We start from the raw sequence: 18,783 nt of genomic DNA, 5'->3' as shown, positions 1-18,783 counted from the left end.
GTTGAAGGTCTTCCATCGGAAACTCTCACACAATAAAACCGGAGATCAGGCTGAACCGAGAGCATACATAGCCAGACGGAGTCAAGTCTTCTCCAGCTGCCTGACCAACAATATAGTTCCCGCCTCTCTCTCCCGACGCCTCCTGTTGAAAGAAACTAGGCGGATTGCACGCCCACACTCCTAGTTCACTGCAATCTCTACCTGATCGTTCCTTTTCCAGGTGATTCCGCTCAGCATCCTCTTGCTGGCATCTGCCTCTCTTGGTGCTGCATTAGGACCCAGAGAGAACTGCTCTATTCCTGGCCCAGTGCGCCTGCGCGAAGTGTCCAGAGACCGAACTAGCCGGATTAGCGGCAAGAACGACGGCGGCAGAGGCGGCAGCACCAGCACCGTGTTCCCTGGCACAGAGCCTTCAGCACCACTTGCCAGATCTTTTGTGCAGCGGGCGCGTGAGAGGGAAGAACAGAGGGAGAGCGAGGGCAAGACGCGCCGATCTTCCGTCTCTCCACAGCACAACCCACCTGCGGCTTCAGCATCGCTCAACCTGCCTAAATCGCCGGCTCCATCCAGCCTGTTGTGAAGGCGGAATAAAGATGCCCTCGCCTTGATTTATTCCGGCCACCCAGTCCCCCCATCTCGTTCCACCTTCGGCTTCAGGACAGATAGAAGTCGGCCAAATCACCTCTCTCTCTTTCTCTCTCTCCCTCTCCTCGAGAGGCGCTTCCTTGGCGAAGGAATCGAGCGCTGTCCATTCAGCACCACGCGATCGTAAAGCCTTGCGCTTCTGGCGCCTTTCTTCGATCGATCCCCGGAGGGGCCCTCGAGCGGCGTAAGCTACAGGCGCGAGGGCCTCTTTTTGGGCTGCTGCGAAGTGTGAACTGCATCAGCAGGGAGGGCGCCAAAGAAGACACGGAGAGGGAAAGCGAATTTCGTGATCTTTTCTTTCAGCTGGGGAATGGTTAGCTACGTCTTCCCCCACCCCAATATATTAGCTATTGCTTCATCATCGCCATCGTTTCTTTAGCGCCTTTGAATTTCACGTGCTCGCTGAATTTCTGTTCTGAAAAAAAAAAAAAAAATCGACGCCGGTATTCAGCTTGCTATGTGTTGAGCTCTTCTGAAGAGCTGCCTCTTGCGCCTGCCTCTGCCTCTAGGACTGAGGTACAGAAGGAATTTTGTTCTGCATTTTCAGGGGATCTGGTCTGATTGCTGCTGCTGAGCATCGGTATATGCCCTTTCTTCCTCGCACTGTATTGTGTGTCTGTGTGAGCGTATGTGTGGGTTGTGTCTGTAAAACCCTATTTCACTGCCCTCAGTCTCTTGTTGCAGGCCCCTATCACCACCCTTTGCATCTTCTTTGTAGGTCAGCAGTGTGGCATTGGAGGTATTAATTGCCACAGCCCAGCAAGGAAGCAATCTTCCTCACGCACAACCATACTTACCTCCCTAACGAAACACCCCTCACAATCTTTGTTCTTGGAAGGAGCCTTTCATCAGCATATTCTATTTATAGGCACCTGCATCTTACATCTTACATCTAGGAGCACGCTGGCTTCCGAATAAAGAAGTTGAATCTGCCATCATTAACTTTCACTGGTACTCTTGATTTTGCATCACTTGCTGTGAAGGATATAAGTGGCTAAGAACAGTGGGCGTCTCTTGCCCGCATGTCTAAGGTATCAAGTTAGTTACTGATTGCAGATGAGCAGCCACCCCTTATGAGCTTGCTGTGTGTTGTGCTTGCTTGGATGATTCCACGACATGCCTAATAAGAGACGAGATGGGCCAGGGTGATGAAAGTGATCGTATTGTGATCAATGTGGGAGGGACTAGGCACCAGACTTACCGCAGCACCTTACGCACCTTGCCTGGCACCCGGCTGGCCTGGATCGCTGAGCCAGATGCCCACAGTCACTTTGACTATGACCCCCGTGCAGATGAATTCTTCTTCGATCGGCACCCAGGTGTCTTTGCCCACATCCTGAACTATTACCGAACAGGTAAGCTGCATTGCCCAGCAGATGTGTGTGGACCTCTGTATGAGGAGGAGCTAGCCTTCTGGGGCATTGATGAAACAGATGTGGAGCCTTGTTGCTGGATGACCTATAGGCAGCATCGTGATGCTGAAGAGGCCCTGGACAGTTTTGGTGGAGCACCCCTGGATAACAGTGCTGATGATGGAGATGCAGATGGCACAGGAGACTCAGGTGATGGTGAAGAGGAGCTGGAGATGACCAAACGCCTGGCCCTGAGTGATTCCCCAGATGGAAGGCCAGGGGGCTTTTGGAAGAGGTGGCACCCTCGGATTTGGGCACTCTTTGAGGATCCCTATTCCTCCAGATATGCAAGGGTAAGCCATACAAGTCAAAACCCAGACTAGTTGTTTCCAGGCCCTTTAAGGAGGTTTTTAATTTGGTGTTTCTTGATCCCTATTTGTATTTCATGTCCTGCATGTTCTTGCATATATTGTACTTAAAGACAGACAAGGAACAATATTGCCTGTGAGACACACAAAGCCAGCCTTTTGGAACGAGGGCAGATATAATGGCACTTTTCTTTTTCTTTTTTTGGTCTGTGAGGAGAAAAAAACATTCCAACAAGTCAAAATCCCACCAAAAAAGAGACACCTTCCCACATGCTTACAAGTAATTGCCTAGAACATGTCTTGTGTCAGGATTCCTCTTTAACTTCCATTCCATTTTTTTTCCATTCAACAAGATGAAGAGAAATTCATTACTAAAGCTTCTTAATAGAAGACCTGTGTCTTAAAGTTTTTGTTGTTTTTCAATGAGCTGCAAGGGCACTTTGATCTGATTTCCAAGACAGATGGCAGACACAATGCTCCAGATTTATTCTCTATAGTTATCACATTTTCGTTAGGCTAAAGCAACTCGTATCAAGATATGCGTGTAAACAATTATTTCACTGTAGGGCAAGATGACTATTCTACCTTCTGCTCACCAACAGTTGCAAGCAACAGAAAATAAATGTTATACTCAGCTTATCACTGGGATTGTGATCGTGTTAGGCAAAGGTTTGTCAGACTAGATATATATGGTGTTGTGAGGAAACACTCTTTTGTGCTAAAATGAGAAAAGATTTTTGCTTTCTTTGATGTCATCAAAATACATATTGACGTCACTGGAGGCTGGCTCAATCACATGCAGCTCTTGCTGCATGAAATGTGGAGAGAATGGATTAATGGTTGCAGGAAAAATAGGGTTAATTTTAGTATCTTTATGGCTGTACGTGTACATAGCCACATACTTCACACATAAATGAAAAGCCACATTTATTCATCTATTCTTGGCATTTCTGCATTTTCCTTATGCATTATATGATCGTTCCCCCCTCCCTCCTACTGAAGTATGTTTATTGGTGTCTGTCTGTATGTATGCCCATGCATGCATACAAAGAACTAATTCATTGCTTGATTGATATTTTCCATCTGGAGAAGGCTCTAAAGCAATTCAAAAGCAATTGTTGATTATCTGAAGATGAACAGAAAATTTGACGGGAACAACAAAATGAATTATTGGGTACATCAAAACATTTTTGTTATTTACTGGAAGTATTTTGCTCAGCCAATATCTCAGAATAACTGGGGTGGTGCCAGGTTGGCAAAAGAATAAATGAGATGTTCTGTCTGGAAGCAAGTTCTGAGATGCTTTCTACACTCTCTTGTAGGTGACATTGTTTTTGCTGTGTAGTCTTCTGAGATTTCCCCACTGAATTTAGTGAGTTGAAAGCAGCGAATCTTTAAATAGTTGAGGAAAAGATTAATTAAATATTTACTCCATCATAAAAGCAAAAAATGTTATAGACCAGCAACTTTTGAGTCCTAGTTGTCTTTCCCAGGAGAGTGTGACAGTATGGAAGCCAAGCTGAGGGCTTCTTCAGGTGAATCTTTCTGGCTCTGAGCAAAAAATATAGACATAAATTGGTTTCTGGAAAATCTATCCAAAGCCTTGCCTCTCTGGAGCTGCTAAATTACGCATATGCATCAAGATCAGAGGCCTCCTAATCTAATTTGCCATTATTTATAGAAAGATCAAATTCAATGCATTTGAGGAGAAACTCTAGTTGATTGCTAAAGCTCATGCTTTGTATGCAGAGCGCTGCGTTCCTAGCAGCTTCAGTTAAAATTGTCTCAGAGATTCTGGAGGCCCAGCTGGAGTACAGGTAATCTTCGACTTACAACCTCAATCGACCCACCAACATTTCTGTTGCTAAGCAAGACAGTTGTTAAATGAGTTTTGTCCCAGTTTACAACATTTCCTGCCACGGTTGTTAGGTGAGTCCCTGCAGCTGTTAAGTAAGTCACATGGTTGTCAGAAAGTCACAAAAAGTGATCACTCAACCCCGGTACTCCGCAACCGTCCTAAATATGAGTCAGTTGCCAAGTGTTTGGATTTTGATCAAGTGACCATGAGGATGCTGCAATGATCATGAGTGTGAAAACCGGTCATAAGTCACTTTTTTCTATGCCGTGGGTAACTTCAAATGGTCACTAAATGAACTGTTGTAAGTTGAGGACTACCTGTAGAAGGCAAAGTGGAAAGCATAAGTGAAAGTTCAAGTCACTAAAGGTTTAAGAGAATCAGCAGAGGAGCTGTGGTCTATAATATGCATTTTTTTTGTGTGTGTTGCCTGCATCAGTTTTGGGAGTACATGTTCTGGAATTCTATTGTCTATTCCTTTGATATGCACGTGCTTTGATTTCTTCTGCTAATAGACCCAAGCTATGTGTATAGATAGTTCTCATAACATTATTAACATACAGGTTTTGCAAAGTTTCTGTAAAAGTATAAATGTCCATGCAGACATTTATTGTAGCTGAGTCTGTCCTATATGTTCACATGCTACCCATTGAAGATATAGTAATGGACACTTAACAATACCGTGTACCATACAAAAATCAATCAATGAAAATGTATATAAGAGAATTCTTGGATATATGGTATTATAGTTTATAAGCAACATAGATCAGACATGTCAAACTTGCGATGTCACATGACATCGTGCAACGTATTGGAGCTTTTTTGCCATTGCTGGCAGTGGGGTGGGCATGGTTTCCCAATGACACGTCCGGCCCATGGGCTGACACTTTGACACCCCTGACATAGATTAACAAATCTCAACCTACCTAAAATGTCATTAAAGGAAACTCATGTAAATTATTTTTAAAACATAAAGCATAAAAGATAAAACATTCATCTAACAAAGAGTCTTCCAAAAGTATTAGCAATATCAATAGCACTTAGACTTATATACCACTTCATAGTACTTTTACAGCCCTTTCTAAGCGGTTACAGAGTCAGCATATTGACCCCAACAATCTGTGTCCTCATTTTACCGACCTTGGAAGGATGGAAGGCTGAGTCAACCTTGATCTGGTCAGGATCGAGCTGCCAGCATATTCAGCAGAATTAAACTGCAATATTGCATTCTAACCATTCGGCCGCCACAATAATCCGCTGTTATATTTTTCCAATATTTGCATTTTTATTACAGTTTACATGCGTTTTAATCATGATTATATATTTAGCTGTAACCAATTTCCAAATGATACCCATATAATTGTTCAGATGAAATTCAAATCTACAAAGTCTCTAGAGCTCAATAGGTTCTGAAGCCTTTTAGATACCTGCAAGGAAGCATCTTCTCTATGTTTAGAGTTCACGGTATTTCTTATGCTGTGGAATTGTCTACAGTAAGTCCAAGGAAGAAATATTAAAGTGCATGAAGCATAGCTATAGTAGTAATCATCATCATTATATTCATCTGATATTGAATGAAATGATGTAGCTTCATCCAGGCTAAAAAAGAATGAATCCTCATTATACTTCTTTCCAGTATAATCTGCATTATATACTGCTCAAAAAAATAAAGGGAACACAAACGTATAGGATCCTATATGTTTGTGTTCCCTTTATTTTTTTGAGCAGTATATATTCATATGCAGAAAGCAGAATGTCTTGACGTTTCATTATTGACTTTCTGCAATGGATTCATCAGTGGGGGAACCACCTGTCTCACCCCCTCATATTAGATAATCAAAACAAAATGTTTAAGTTGAAAAACTGTTATACAAGTGTACAGGCTTGTTCTGGGGTGGGGGGTGGGGAACAGTTCCTGGTCAATGTAATCTGAGACATTAAGGATTTAATTTTAAAGGTTTGAATGTATTACTGATTTAATTTAAAACCTTACATAATAGATTTCATTTTAATATCAGAGTATGTGTTACAAACTGATGACTAAAATGTTTAGCATTAAATAGATATGCTAAAAAAAACCCTAGGAAACTACATTCTACCTCATTCTACCTACAGTCACCTTCTTCTTCCTGATATACAGGCCAGCTTTGCTCCTATGGGCTGATTAGACCAAGTGATCAAGAAATAGTTACTGTTCCTAGAAGTTGATGGAAATGCAGGAAAGGAAACTTAGGAAAACATGGATTAGCTAGTAGTATCCTAAATATTGTAATTGCATCCCTTAGCTGTTTTCTTTGTTGCACATTCCTCTTATACTAAAAATAGAAGCATTGGGATCAATTGTTGTAGCCATGGTAAAGTACCTACATTGATAAGACCAATATCAGGAGGCATAATAAGACACATTCCAGGATCCCCCGCCTCCTTAATTTGATCATCCTCCTTATTGACTGTTTGTCCTGTCTCCATCATTCTACTTTTTTGGCTTGTGCTGCAAGCAAAGTCTCTTCCTTCCCCTTGACCACTGCCCAAAACACCTGGCCATCCACACTTGCCTTGGGAGTAGGGCAGAGTGCACAGACTGGAAATCCTGCATCAGCACTTCCTAGCTAAATTAAATAGATTTCAGGTCAATCTTAGCAAAAATGAGCAGCTTTGGGTTTTAGGACTTCCCTGGATCCTGAGATTTTTTTCCCCCCCATCTCTTGTTCTGGGGAGAACTACTTCAAGGAGAAATGGGGCACAATGTGATTGGTCCTCGTGGGTTTGCAGCTCCTGTTCAAGGATAGATGGCAGCTATGGTCAGGAGGGCTTTCGCACAACTGGCACAATGTGCCAGATTTACCAGGAAGCACTGCTCGTGGTCACTCATGCTTTGATCATCTCCTGAGTGGTTTTATTCCAATGTTGCAAGCCCTCCAAAGCAGACTCAACTAGAAAACCAAAGTTGTGAATGCTAACACCACGTTTACAATCAAGAAATAGAATCTCACAAATTTGAATGACCTTCCCCCTCCCTCCTTCTTCTTGAGAACTCTTTGTCTAAGGTCCTTGCTCAGATTACAGTTTTGCCCTGGATTCAGATTTCTTTTATTTGATTGTTGTCTCAGTGATGGCTTTGCTTTCCATTTCTCAAGAGTATTCTTTCTGCCTATAACAAATGTGCTTTACCTTGGGCTACTCTTGAAGAGTTTTCTTAAGCTGCAGCTGGTTCAGAATGTGGAGGCCCTGGCAATTATAAGTGCATCTTGGTGTGCTTATGTTATAGCTCTGTTCTGGGAGCTGCATTGGCTGCCATTCAAGATACTGACTGTCACCTATAAAGTCTTATATGACACGGGGCTGGTTTATTTGTGGAACTCTCCCTGATTGTCTCTACTCATTCCATTTGGTATATCAAGAGAAACATGCTACAAGTCCCATTGCTTGAGGAGTATCGTATTTCTGGATCCAGAAAATCAGTGACTACCCGTGGAACACTATATTCCCAATATTAGATGGCCCTGATTCTGCCAGTTTTTCATAAAGTCTTGAAGACTTGCATGTGTTCTCAGACATGGAGGCCAAACTGTTAGTTGGTAAAGTTGTTGATTTGTAGCAAACAGGTTTTAAGGCTAGGGTTAAAGCTGCTAACTGTGGATATGGGCTACATCAGTTTTCTTCTGATTCTTCTTTTCAATCACCATCTTTGGACCTTAGGGGTAGAGAAATTGGGATGGGGGTTGGGATAAAGGGAGGGCTATGGTACTTAAGTGGATTATTGTACAGGTTAAGCCCATCTGTCCCCAACTTTAAGGAGTAGGTGTTACACTTATAGCAGGATATATTGATGCATGTATTGTGGGTTTTATGTTATCTGTATGTTGATTTTAAATGCTCTTAACTGCCCAGAGTTGCCATGGCAAGATGGATGGTCATATAAATTGAGTTAATTAATTGATGAACAAATAACTGAATAAATCCAGCACTGCACTGGAATGTTACTTCAGAAGCCTAGAAGGTCAGGTTCTTCTATGATATCAGCCCAATAATAATTGGACTTTATTTTTTTGCTGTCTAGAGATAGTCATAGACAGTGATAATATTTGTATTAACATAATCCCAGGTTCAGCTTTTGGAAAACTTTTTACATCACAGGTGTTTGCACAGTCTGAAGCCACAAGCCTCTGAAAGTTGTTAACCAAATTGCAAGTGATTAAAAGAGCAAAAGAAGCAAATAAGTAAATACTTCTTGCTTGGAGTGGTGATTGGTTGATAAAATTTATAAAGTCACTCATCTCATAAATGTGACTCTGGGCAGTATACAACAAAACCAGTAAAAATACATCTTATATAATAAAAAGGAGTGATAAGGGGAAGGCAAACTGAACCAAGAAAACATCTTTTCTCCATTATGGTAGCTAGCTAATTAGGCAACTGAGCTATTTAGTCTGCACAATCAACTAATTAAAGCCAAATGGTTACATTAGAAGTATTCTGGAAATGGGCTAGAAACAGAATTCCTTGCTTGTAGTCCCCACTCAAATCCAGCTCTGAATTCTGAAGAGCAGCTAAAAGATATGCAGCAAAGGAAATCTGGTGGAGGAAGTCAGTTAACCCAAAATGGGCAAAGGTAAAGCCAGTGCCCCAATTTATAGGAAGAATCTTTTCTCTGTGTATATCATTTCTGTTTTCTCTCTTTCTTGCAACTTCTCTTTTCTCTTTCTTCTCTTCCAAGCAACAGGCTTCAGGAAAGCATAAGACAGTGGTGGCGAACCTATGGCACGGGTGCCAGAGGCGGCACTCAGAGCCCTCTCTGTGGGCACGCGCACTGTCGCCCCAGTCCTAGGCCTTCAGCTGGGTTTTATAAAACCTTTTCACTTTAGGCCTCCGCTGCCGTGTACAAAAAAAAAAGTTTCAATCAATCAGTCAATTTCAACTTCTCGCGGGAAAAAAAAAGATCTTGCAAAGTTGGAATTGATTGAACTTTTTAGTCCCGGCACCTGATGATGCATAAGTGGGTTTTGGGTTGCAATTTGGGTACTCGGTCTCTAAAAGGTTCGCCATCACTGGCATAAGAGATTTCAGCTGTTTAAACTAGGCAAGATGGCATGAAATTAAGCTGAGGATTACAGGATTCCAAAAATGCCCACCCTCCCTATTGCTTGAATTTTAGATGGTTACCTAAGTGAAGGAAAAGGAAGGAAAAGCGAAGGTGAAGATATGAAAAAGGCTGATATGAGTAACCTGTAGTCTAATAATCTTATAAATTATTATTAAATAAATAATAATATAATAAAATAAAATATAATAAAATAAAAATAAAATAACCAGAATGTATATATTTAACAATAGACTAGACCAGAGGTGTCAAACTGCTGGCCCGTGGATCAGATGCATCATAGTGAAACCGCGCCCACCCCATTGCCAGCAATGGCAAAAAAGTCACGATATGTCATGACACATCACGTGACGTTGTGAGTTTGACACCCCTGGACTAGACTAATCATTTAAACAAATTAACACAGAGAACCTTTAAATGTGGATGGGGGAGGTCTAACTACATATTTTACGCAATATGTAAGTACGGGAACTACTGTACGGTAGTGCAAATGAAAATCTTTCCTTAACTAACACCAGCCATAATTAATTCCTAAACAGCAACAACAACACCTCTAGCTGTTACCATTCTGGTTCATCACACCATCAATCATTCCTACATTGTGTACATTATAAACATTTTTGTGAGCATAAAATATCCATTAAAAAGAGAGAGAGAAAGAAAGAGAGAGCTTCTCTCCATGGGAAAGTAGTGTCACAATCTAGTCAATTTGCAGTTGGGCTTCTACTCATACGAGTCAGGTTGAGAAGATTTGAATTTGGATCTAGGTTTTTCTTTTTAATCTTTCATAGTCACATTATGGGTCTATCCTCCTCCTCAGTTTATATATGGAATGATTTACATCAGAAGATCAAAGCAGTTCAATATTTTCGTTTTTAGATGTAGGAGATGGCCAGGCTGAACCTGAAGGAAGGGTCAAATGTGTTATAAGTCAAGAATCCCTGCTTTCCCACAAATGATTTAAGTCCATCCCATGCTTTCTTAATTCCTGCTCATTTCCCTTGACCATTACTAGCTCAGATTTTGGTAGAATTAAGCTTGCAATAAATATTTATACTCATCTGAACTTCCCGAATCTCCTGATTTCCCTGGTGTGTGACATCAGCAACCTGACATACATTCCAAGATACATCTACTAACACGGCAATATGATAAATATGTGTATTTAAATTCCAGTGCACTCACAAGGAAGCCATGATTGATTGCCATTTCCTATAAACACTTTTTTTTTAGGGTGGGGAGGAGATAATGGGGTAAAAACAGTTACAGTTAAAATGGAAAAGCTCTCAGCAACATGTGAACTTCCTCAGATTTTGAGTATAGGAGGGACTCAAAACAGGATTTATAACTCAAAGACAGAATATGTATTGCCTGCAGAAGGTCCCAGATTTAATTCCGACATCGCAAATAGTTGGTGGGAAAGACTTCTGCCCCAAACTCTGGCAAACGTTGCCTAGTGAGCAGGCGCCACTGAGTAGATGAATAGTCTGATATGCTATGAGGCCATACTTTATGTTTTAAATTAATTTAAGTGCTTCATGAAATGAAATAGGAAAATTAAAATGAATATCCTTGTTCGAGTCCTATTTTATTTACTTGCTTGCTAGACTGAGAAATTGAAAAAAAGCATACTGGGAGATGACAGTGACAACATGCTCCAATATCATGCCAAGAAGTAATGCTGACAGAAGTAGAGCTAAAGTTACTCTACCCTGAACAGGAGAGAAATGATTTTTCCCTGAATTTGCTCTTTTTTTTTTTTTCTGTGTGTGCCTTGAAGTCAATCTTGATTTTTAGTGGCTGCCTGGATGAGTTTCTGCTGTTTTCTAGGCAAGATTTCAGAAGTGGCTTGCTCTTGTCTGCTTCCCAGGACTGAGAGAGAGAGAGAGTGATTGGCCCAAGGTCACCCAGCTGGCTTTTTACCCAAGGTGGGACTAGAACTCCTGGTCTCCTGGTTTCTAGCCTGTGACTTAACTGGCTGGTTAACAGGCTATAGCTAACTTTCAGATTATGTGCAAATGGGAATAATAATCATCCCTAACTCTGAATAAGCGGTCATGGTAGGCATATTATATAAAATAATGATACATCTCCTTGTACAGAATGCAAAAACACATGGCTTCATAACTTCTGTCAATTTTATCCATATGTTTGCAAAGAAAAAAAATAGCACAATAAACAAAATAATGCATGATTTTTAAAATTTCTCATGATGTTAATGAAATGGTAATATTCTGCAAAGCGGCTAGAATTGTGATGCTTAATATTTGATGGTAATTATTTAAAATGTGATAATTAATCATTGTGACGGGTCTTGTGATGGGGAAGTTATGTCATGTGAGTCTTATTGGGAGGTGAAGTGCTGGGGGGGGGAGGGATTGTACAGCCAGCCTACGTACCCCTCAGAATCCAAATCAACTGCACAGCCAACCAGAGACAGCACTGAGACAGCACTGATTCTCAACCCATGCAAGTCCTCCCAACCAACACTTCACCTCACAATGACCTCACCTGAGGTAAAATTCCCATCACAAAACCCATCACAAGACTCCCACTGATGATTCACACCTCACCCATCACAAGACCCTCACTTGACATACCTGACTCATCACAAGACCTAGTGATCACACAAAACCCTTATAAACAGAAGAATACTGACATCCCCTAAACCAGGGGTAGGCAACCTTGGCTCTTTTATGACTCGTGGACTTCAACTCCCAGAATTCCTGAGCGACTGATGAAAGTGTTATCTAGCCTGGTAATGAAATGTTCAGAAACAAACTTGGAGAATGAACCTTTACCTTCAAACAATGGCATAGTATGATAATGGTGATATTGACAACAAGAATAAGGACAATGGTAGGACTGATCCTATAGGACTGGTATCAATAGTAGGACTGATCTCTAATTTGTCCCCCCCACCCTTTCTTACACATGCACACATACCTCCTTCCTCATTCTCATATTCACAGATTTTCCATGCTTCAGTTCACCCTCTCTCTATATCTCAGAACATGGGTCTGGAGAGATTTAAAACATCCCCCTTCTCCTACTACCCAGGAGAAGAATGAATAAACATATATTACGGTATCACTGAAATATGCCTTTTTGGATTTGAAAACCATTGAGGGAGATCCCAGTCCATAAGTGAAAGCCATCTTGACAGGATCAGAGGGGTTTCATGGAGTGGCTACTTTAAGGAAATGCAATAAAATTCAACTAACAGTAGAAGTGTCTTTATGTTCTTTCTTACACTGTTTCTTCCTTCCTTTTTATGTACCACGGCTGGACATTTAAACTGTAAATCCAATAATCTCTGCTCCACAGATTCTCTGAGCTTTTGCTCTTTGACTCTGAAGGAGAAATTCTGTGATTTATTTTCTCCTTCTCTTCCCATCAATACGTCTGCCTGCCACTTTCTGAAGCCAGGAAATCACAGTATCAAAAATACCTACATACCTGCCTGGCACAGAGCAGGAGAGAGAGCTGTGAGATGCTAAGGATCTAAAGGTTCTTCAAAGACCCTAAATTTTTTTCTAGGCCATTAACCTATAAATATATTTAGACCAGAATGGCTCTCAAAGTATATATACAGTATTCCTATTTTGAACAGTGAGGCAGAAACAGAGCCTTAAAAAAAATTAAAAGGAGTTTCCTCTATGAATAATGAAAAAGAAAAAAGTTGAAAAAAAGAGGATTTTTTTCTTGCTCATTAATACGATTAAGTTGACATTCCGTACTAACATGTAATTTTAATACAGAATATGCTACATTATAAATTCTAGCTTAAAATGGCAATTAATTACTCAGCAGCTTTCTGGTATGAAGTAGGTAATAAACAATCACCCAAGGAGAGAGGATGTCACTTTGAGGTTGTTTTTTTTTAAAAAAAATTATAATGTGAATGTAATGGATCTAGTCTTACTATGCTCATGTTTGCTGCCAACACTCCCATTTAAGGCAGAGGGAGAGAAAGAGAAAAATGTCTCTTGGGTTTAAGGCAGAGAGGCACACAAATCTCTGACACAATTATTTAAAAAAAGACATTACATGCATACTCAGATAATTTAGGATAAAAGTCCAAGCACAATTTCAAGCTTTCCATGGTTAAAGTCTTTTAAAAAGTAGATAGTCCATAGATGTCACTTTGATAATTGTGTAGATTTAGTACTAGCTCCTCACACTACCCTTTGTAGAAAATGCTAGGAGAAAAATTGCAAAGACCTAATTGTAAGGACAATAAATAACTGAAAAATCCATAACCAGCAGGCATCCAGATTTTTCCATAGACAGATAGAGATCTCTAATTAATTGCACATTTGTGTTTAATTCATATTAGCATTCACCGAATTTTTATATGCTTTACTTTCTTTAATTAAACAGCAAAAAGAAAAGAAAAAAAGGAAAGCTATGCATACATATATAAGATATATATATAACATTTCAACACAAAAACATTTAAATTAAGGATGATTATTTCACTGTAGTCTACATCTATTGGTGACCGTTTCCTAAGTCTCAAATAACATCAGGACTTCAGCCTACTAAGTAATTGAGATTATACATGTGTCTTTCCAACACTGAAAGACAAGTCTCTTTGTAGTAAGCATAATGGAGAGAACTCTTTTTTATTGTCCAGTTTTTGATTTCCATACATGTCGAACTTCCTTCGAGGACATCCAAATATGGACATCTCAAAATAATGAAGAAACCCTTTTTCAAAGTCCAGTTACCATATGTAACAGTTACCATGTCTTCTGAGATAATAATACTTTCCCAAAAAAAAATCACAAAAACATATTTTGCATCCCATCATTTATTATTTTTACAAACAACTCAAGGCAGCAAACATATCCAATGCCCTTTCCTCCTCCTTTTTTCACCGCCATAAAACAGTCCTGTGAGGTGGGTTGGGCTGAAAGGGAGAGTGACTGGCCCAAAGTCATCCAGTCAGCCTTTATGGCTAAGGCAGGACCTGAATTCATGATCTCCCGCTTTCTATCCTGGTGCCCTTAACCACAAGACCAAACTGGGTTTCTGTGTTTTAATGAAACATTGTCATTGCATTGCATGCAAAAGAATGATTTACTCATTCCTTTTCAAACACAATGGGATCCAACAAATCTGAAATATTGTTTTCTCGTGAATAAGTCCATCTTATTGACATGTTTATATAGATGTTAACACGGTCTCTCGTCTTCCATTCAGCTGTCAATATCTGCATATCAAATTGATTTATTGACTTACAAGGACTATTTGTGGCTTTCTTGGTTTCAAACATTTGATAATCAGTCTAACCATTTAAGTATCTCTTAAACTGAAAATATAATATATATATATATATTATGGATTGTTGTCTATTAAGAAAGGCCTTATATCTTATAAACCTGCAAAGTTTATTTGATGTGATGTTACATTTGTATCAAGAAAAATTGTGGCCAAATAAAGAGAGAAAGTCCTTTCTTTTATTAAGATTTCATTTAAGGCAGTCTGCTGCATTTTTAAATAAATTGGAATAAAAAGCGGTTCTCAACAATTTTGAGGATTTTGCAATTAGCTTTGCAGTTTTTAAATACTTACTATACTTTGCTGCTTACTGAGCTGGTATTTTCTACTGAGGAAATTACTTACTATATATTCCTACTGCAAAGAAAATTCATTCAAATTATTATCACAGGATGGATACTGTAAATGTTAGATCAAATGTGCTTTAAAATTAGATTTCAAATTTTAGCCATTTTGCACCGAGTAAGCAAAGTTGACACTAAGTAATCTAGGCTCTTGACTTAATTCAGAAAGTGGTTTTTTTTTCTCTATGTAAATATATAACAATATGATCTTAGGCAATGTCTAGCCTTGGTTTTGTAACATTCTGAATCAGTCTCAGACAGTCAACTATATTTTTGAAGTTTCACCAAGAGTCGCAATAATTTTTCTGTCACTAACAACCAAATCAAGGGCAAATGAATCAGGTTTCAAGGGGTTCTTATTTCCTTCAACATGATTTACACATGGCTGTGCTGCTCAAATTAATCATGCAAAAAAAAAAAAAAGAATAAATCTGTGCTCCAGGATTTTCTAAGATAATTGTTCATGAAAAGCTTCTTTAATAACAGTATGTTAAAATTGCATGATAATAACTTGGAATTGGGGAAAAATATAATAATGCTGTAATTTCAGTGAGCTGTACAAAAAGCTGTAATGTAGTTGCAGCATATAATGCTCCATTAATAATCTCTTATTCTGTAGGGTTGTTGTTTTTTTGTTACCTTTCTGGGCTCTTTGATCAGGTAATTCAGACAAACAACTATTTCAATATTTAGCAAGATGTAGATACTTGAGCAATTAATTTGCTTTGCTAACCTTTGTGAGAAGTGGTGTAGAAATAAGCACAGACTATTGTGTTTTCTGTCCCTTTTGCTGTGTTTAGTTTTGGCTTCTGCTAATATATTCATAAGGGCCAGTTTGGTATAGTGGTTAAAGCTGTAGGCTAGGAACCAGGAGTCTCTCAGTTTTAGTCCTGCCTTAGGCCCAAAGCTAGCAACAGGGTGATCTTGGTCTAGTCTTTTTCTCTCAGTCTAGGAAGGATGGAAGGGGAAATCACTTTTGAAAAATCTTGCCAAGAACACTGCAGGGACTTTTTCAGGCAGTCTCCAAGAATCAGGCATGACTGAATGAAAGAGATAGAGATGGATGGATGGATGGATGGATGGATGGATGGATGGATGGATGGATGGATGGACGGACGGACAGACAGACAGACAGATAGATAGATGATAGAATTCCTTACTTAATTTTCATATGGATGCAAGGATATTATGTGGGGCAATTTTTTCTTCGCTGAGGTCCTTATTGTTCTTCCATATCCTATGGAGACGTTTTGAAAAGAACAAGAGACAAGAGTTGCATCATTAGCTTTCTTTGGTTAATTTATGGAAGAGAAGGCTTATGATGCAAATCTCTCTTGTAATACACACCATGCTTAATCTTCCAGCCTTTTTCCTCAGATTAACTGATACCAGGTTTTACAGATGGACCAGCAATTTCACTAGGCTGCAAAAACTGACAAGGATAAATGGTTTATGTATAAAGCTCAGTGGGACTTATTTCTGGGAAAAAGATATATAGGATTGCCCAGCAACTGCAGCAGATGCTTAATGGCCATTTGATATGGAAGTGAAAAGGTTGTTTTGAGAAACAAACACATTCTTTGAACTATACTCAAGCAGTAAAGATGACTGTAACTGCACTGACTAGTTTGAGGTGTTTATGCCTTTAAGAAATCCCCAGAGTATGTGTGACTTTATTAAAAGACTTAATGTAAATTTAAATCACTATGGATTACTTGAAATGTTAGCTACATCTAGGCAGAAATAAATCAATATCCCAAAGTGCACTGGAACTTCTTGAGAAAAGCTCATCTGGGAAGACCACTCCATTTTATCCTTTGCAAATTTCATTTTTTTTTCAAGTGTTATCATCATCATCATCATCCTTTCTCTTTCAGTTTATTTCTTAGAAATTCAAATATGTGCATACCTACTGAGCCACACTAGCAGCTTATCCCAGCAACATAAATTTCTGCAAAATGTAGAAAGATATGTCAGATATCTCATGCTATTACAGGATTTGCCAGTTGTCCATTGTACCGTGGCAAGCTATTGTTGAATCTTTGCTTTTTATGACACAGTCCCAGTTGTGATTCCAAAATACAGTAGGTGACTTTTTTTTAAAAAATGCAAGGAGTAAACCTTTACATAAGATCCATCAAAGAGCTAACAAGCTTCTAGCCTTTTTCAAGAAATGGAAGAAAGAGATGGCTTTTTAAAGGTATGTCAAGATTCCTCTTGGTAATTATGGAACATTGCTAATTATTTTGCAAAATGAGGTTGGGGAATACCCTCAGTTTAGAGAGTCTTACTAGCCTTGCACAGTCTTATGTAGTCATTTGAAATTGCTAACTCTATGAATCATGAATGCTTTAGATTGCTGTCCAAATTAAAATAGTGACCCCCTATGTAGCCCATCCTGAAAATGCTCTTCTATCCTGCACCCTAGTGAAACAACTATCCTTTGGGAACCTCAAAATCTTCAGCTAACCTGAGTAAAAATTAAATACAAAACATGTCAATACAAAATCACTTGGTTTGACTTCTTAAATAGCTGGATAACTATATGATTCATTAGTATATTCAGCCCCCATTTTATTTACAAGGTACAATATCTAAGCAATATAAATATAATAATGCAGCTTATTGAATTTAATTTAGCTTGGATAATCTGATTTGTCATCTCAGGATCAAGGAAAACAGATGTATTTTTAATATCCTAAAATGTTTCCCAATAACAAGATGATACTGGCTACCAGACTTTGGGAGGAACAGAAACTCATCTAGTAGATTCAGATGTAGAACCTACTTATTTTTTACTATAAGTTCAAACACAAAATGAGCGCAAACCCAAGATTTATGTCAAGCATATTTTTAAACCAACAAAAAACAACTACTCTGGGCAGGAAAGAATAGCAGAAAAATCCTAGAAGCTGGTCAGTAAAAGTGGAGAAAAATGACTTATTGCATTTCTGAGTTTCCTATGGTTTACAAATAGGCATTTATATTATTAATTATTTTTAAAATGTTAGCTGTCGTTCCACAAGGAAGGAAGGAAGGAAGGAAGGAAGGGAGGGAGGGAGGGAGGGAGGGAGGGAGGGAGGAAGGAAGGGAGGGAGGGAGGGAGGGAGGGAGGGAGGGAGGGAGGGAGGGAGGGAGGGAGGAAGGAAGGAAGGAAGGAAGGAAGGAAGGAAGGAAGGAAGGAAGGAACGAAGGAGGGAGAGAGGGAAGATGCTATAGAGAATCCTAGATTCCCCTTGAGAGTCCAGTGAACTTAAGGTGGAAGAGAGATTTTTAAAGATTTTGAGCAGCCCCAGCACAAAATATTGCTTTGACTTCCCTCTCATACACATAGTTTCCTTTCCACTGCATGGGCCAATGGAATATATAAAGGAACCCAAAGCACTATAAGAAAGTTTTTAAAAAAATACCCAAGGCAGAAAAAGCCCAAATGTAGTTCTCTAGCAAAAGATTTCTACTCTTATGGAAGCCTAGAAATAAATTAAATAAAGATAAATTCATTTGTGATTATACTCCTATGGTATGAAGCTACTACTTAAGCTTACTGTCGGATCCACTCATTCTAATTTGTTTTGGATTAAAATAAACACTAGTTTAATGGCCTTCTACAATTAGTAGTGGACTGTGGTTAAAAATTTCTACGACAATCTTTAAAATGGATTCCTCACAAAACACATGGAATTGTAGCGAGTTATCCTACAGCGAGATGGCTGTGGCCACGGCGATTCATCCTACTAGACCTAATAACATCTGTGGAGAGATATTCAGGCTGTGGGAGGAATTTTAATTCAAATAGTCCTCGAATTATGACCAGAGTAGTGCCCCAATTTCC

General features: G+C 39.3%; 1 protein-coding gene across 2 annotated transcripts in view; it reads left to right on the top strand.

The window, feature by feature from the left end:
• The first annotated feature begins 294 nt into the window (after nt 1–294).
• Nucleotides 295–18,783, top strand: part of KCNC1 (potassium voltage-gated channel subfamily C member 1) — a 145,542-nt gene continuing 127,053 nt past the window's right edge. For both annotated transcript variants that reach the window (XM_039350805.1, XM_039350806.1), the window contains exon 1: nt 295–2,350. In XM_039350805.1, the coding sequence (XP_039206739.1) occupies nt 1,781–2,350 (570 nt within the window). In that variant the 5' untranslated portion in view covers nt 295–1,780. The remainder of the gene's footprint in view (nt 2,351–18,783) is intronic.

The sequence above is a fragment of the Crotalus tigris genome, unplaced genomic scaffold, assembly GCF_016545835.1.
Source record: "Crotalus tigris isolate CLP2741 ecotype Arizona unplaced genomic scaffold, ASM1654583v1 scf7180000018354.2857554, whole genome shotgun sequence".
Lineage (NCBI taxonomy): Eukaryota > Metazoa > Chordata > Lepidosauria > Squamata > Viperidae > Crotalus > Crotalus tigris.
This window is presented reverse-complemented; position numbering and strand designations above follow the sequence as displayed.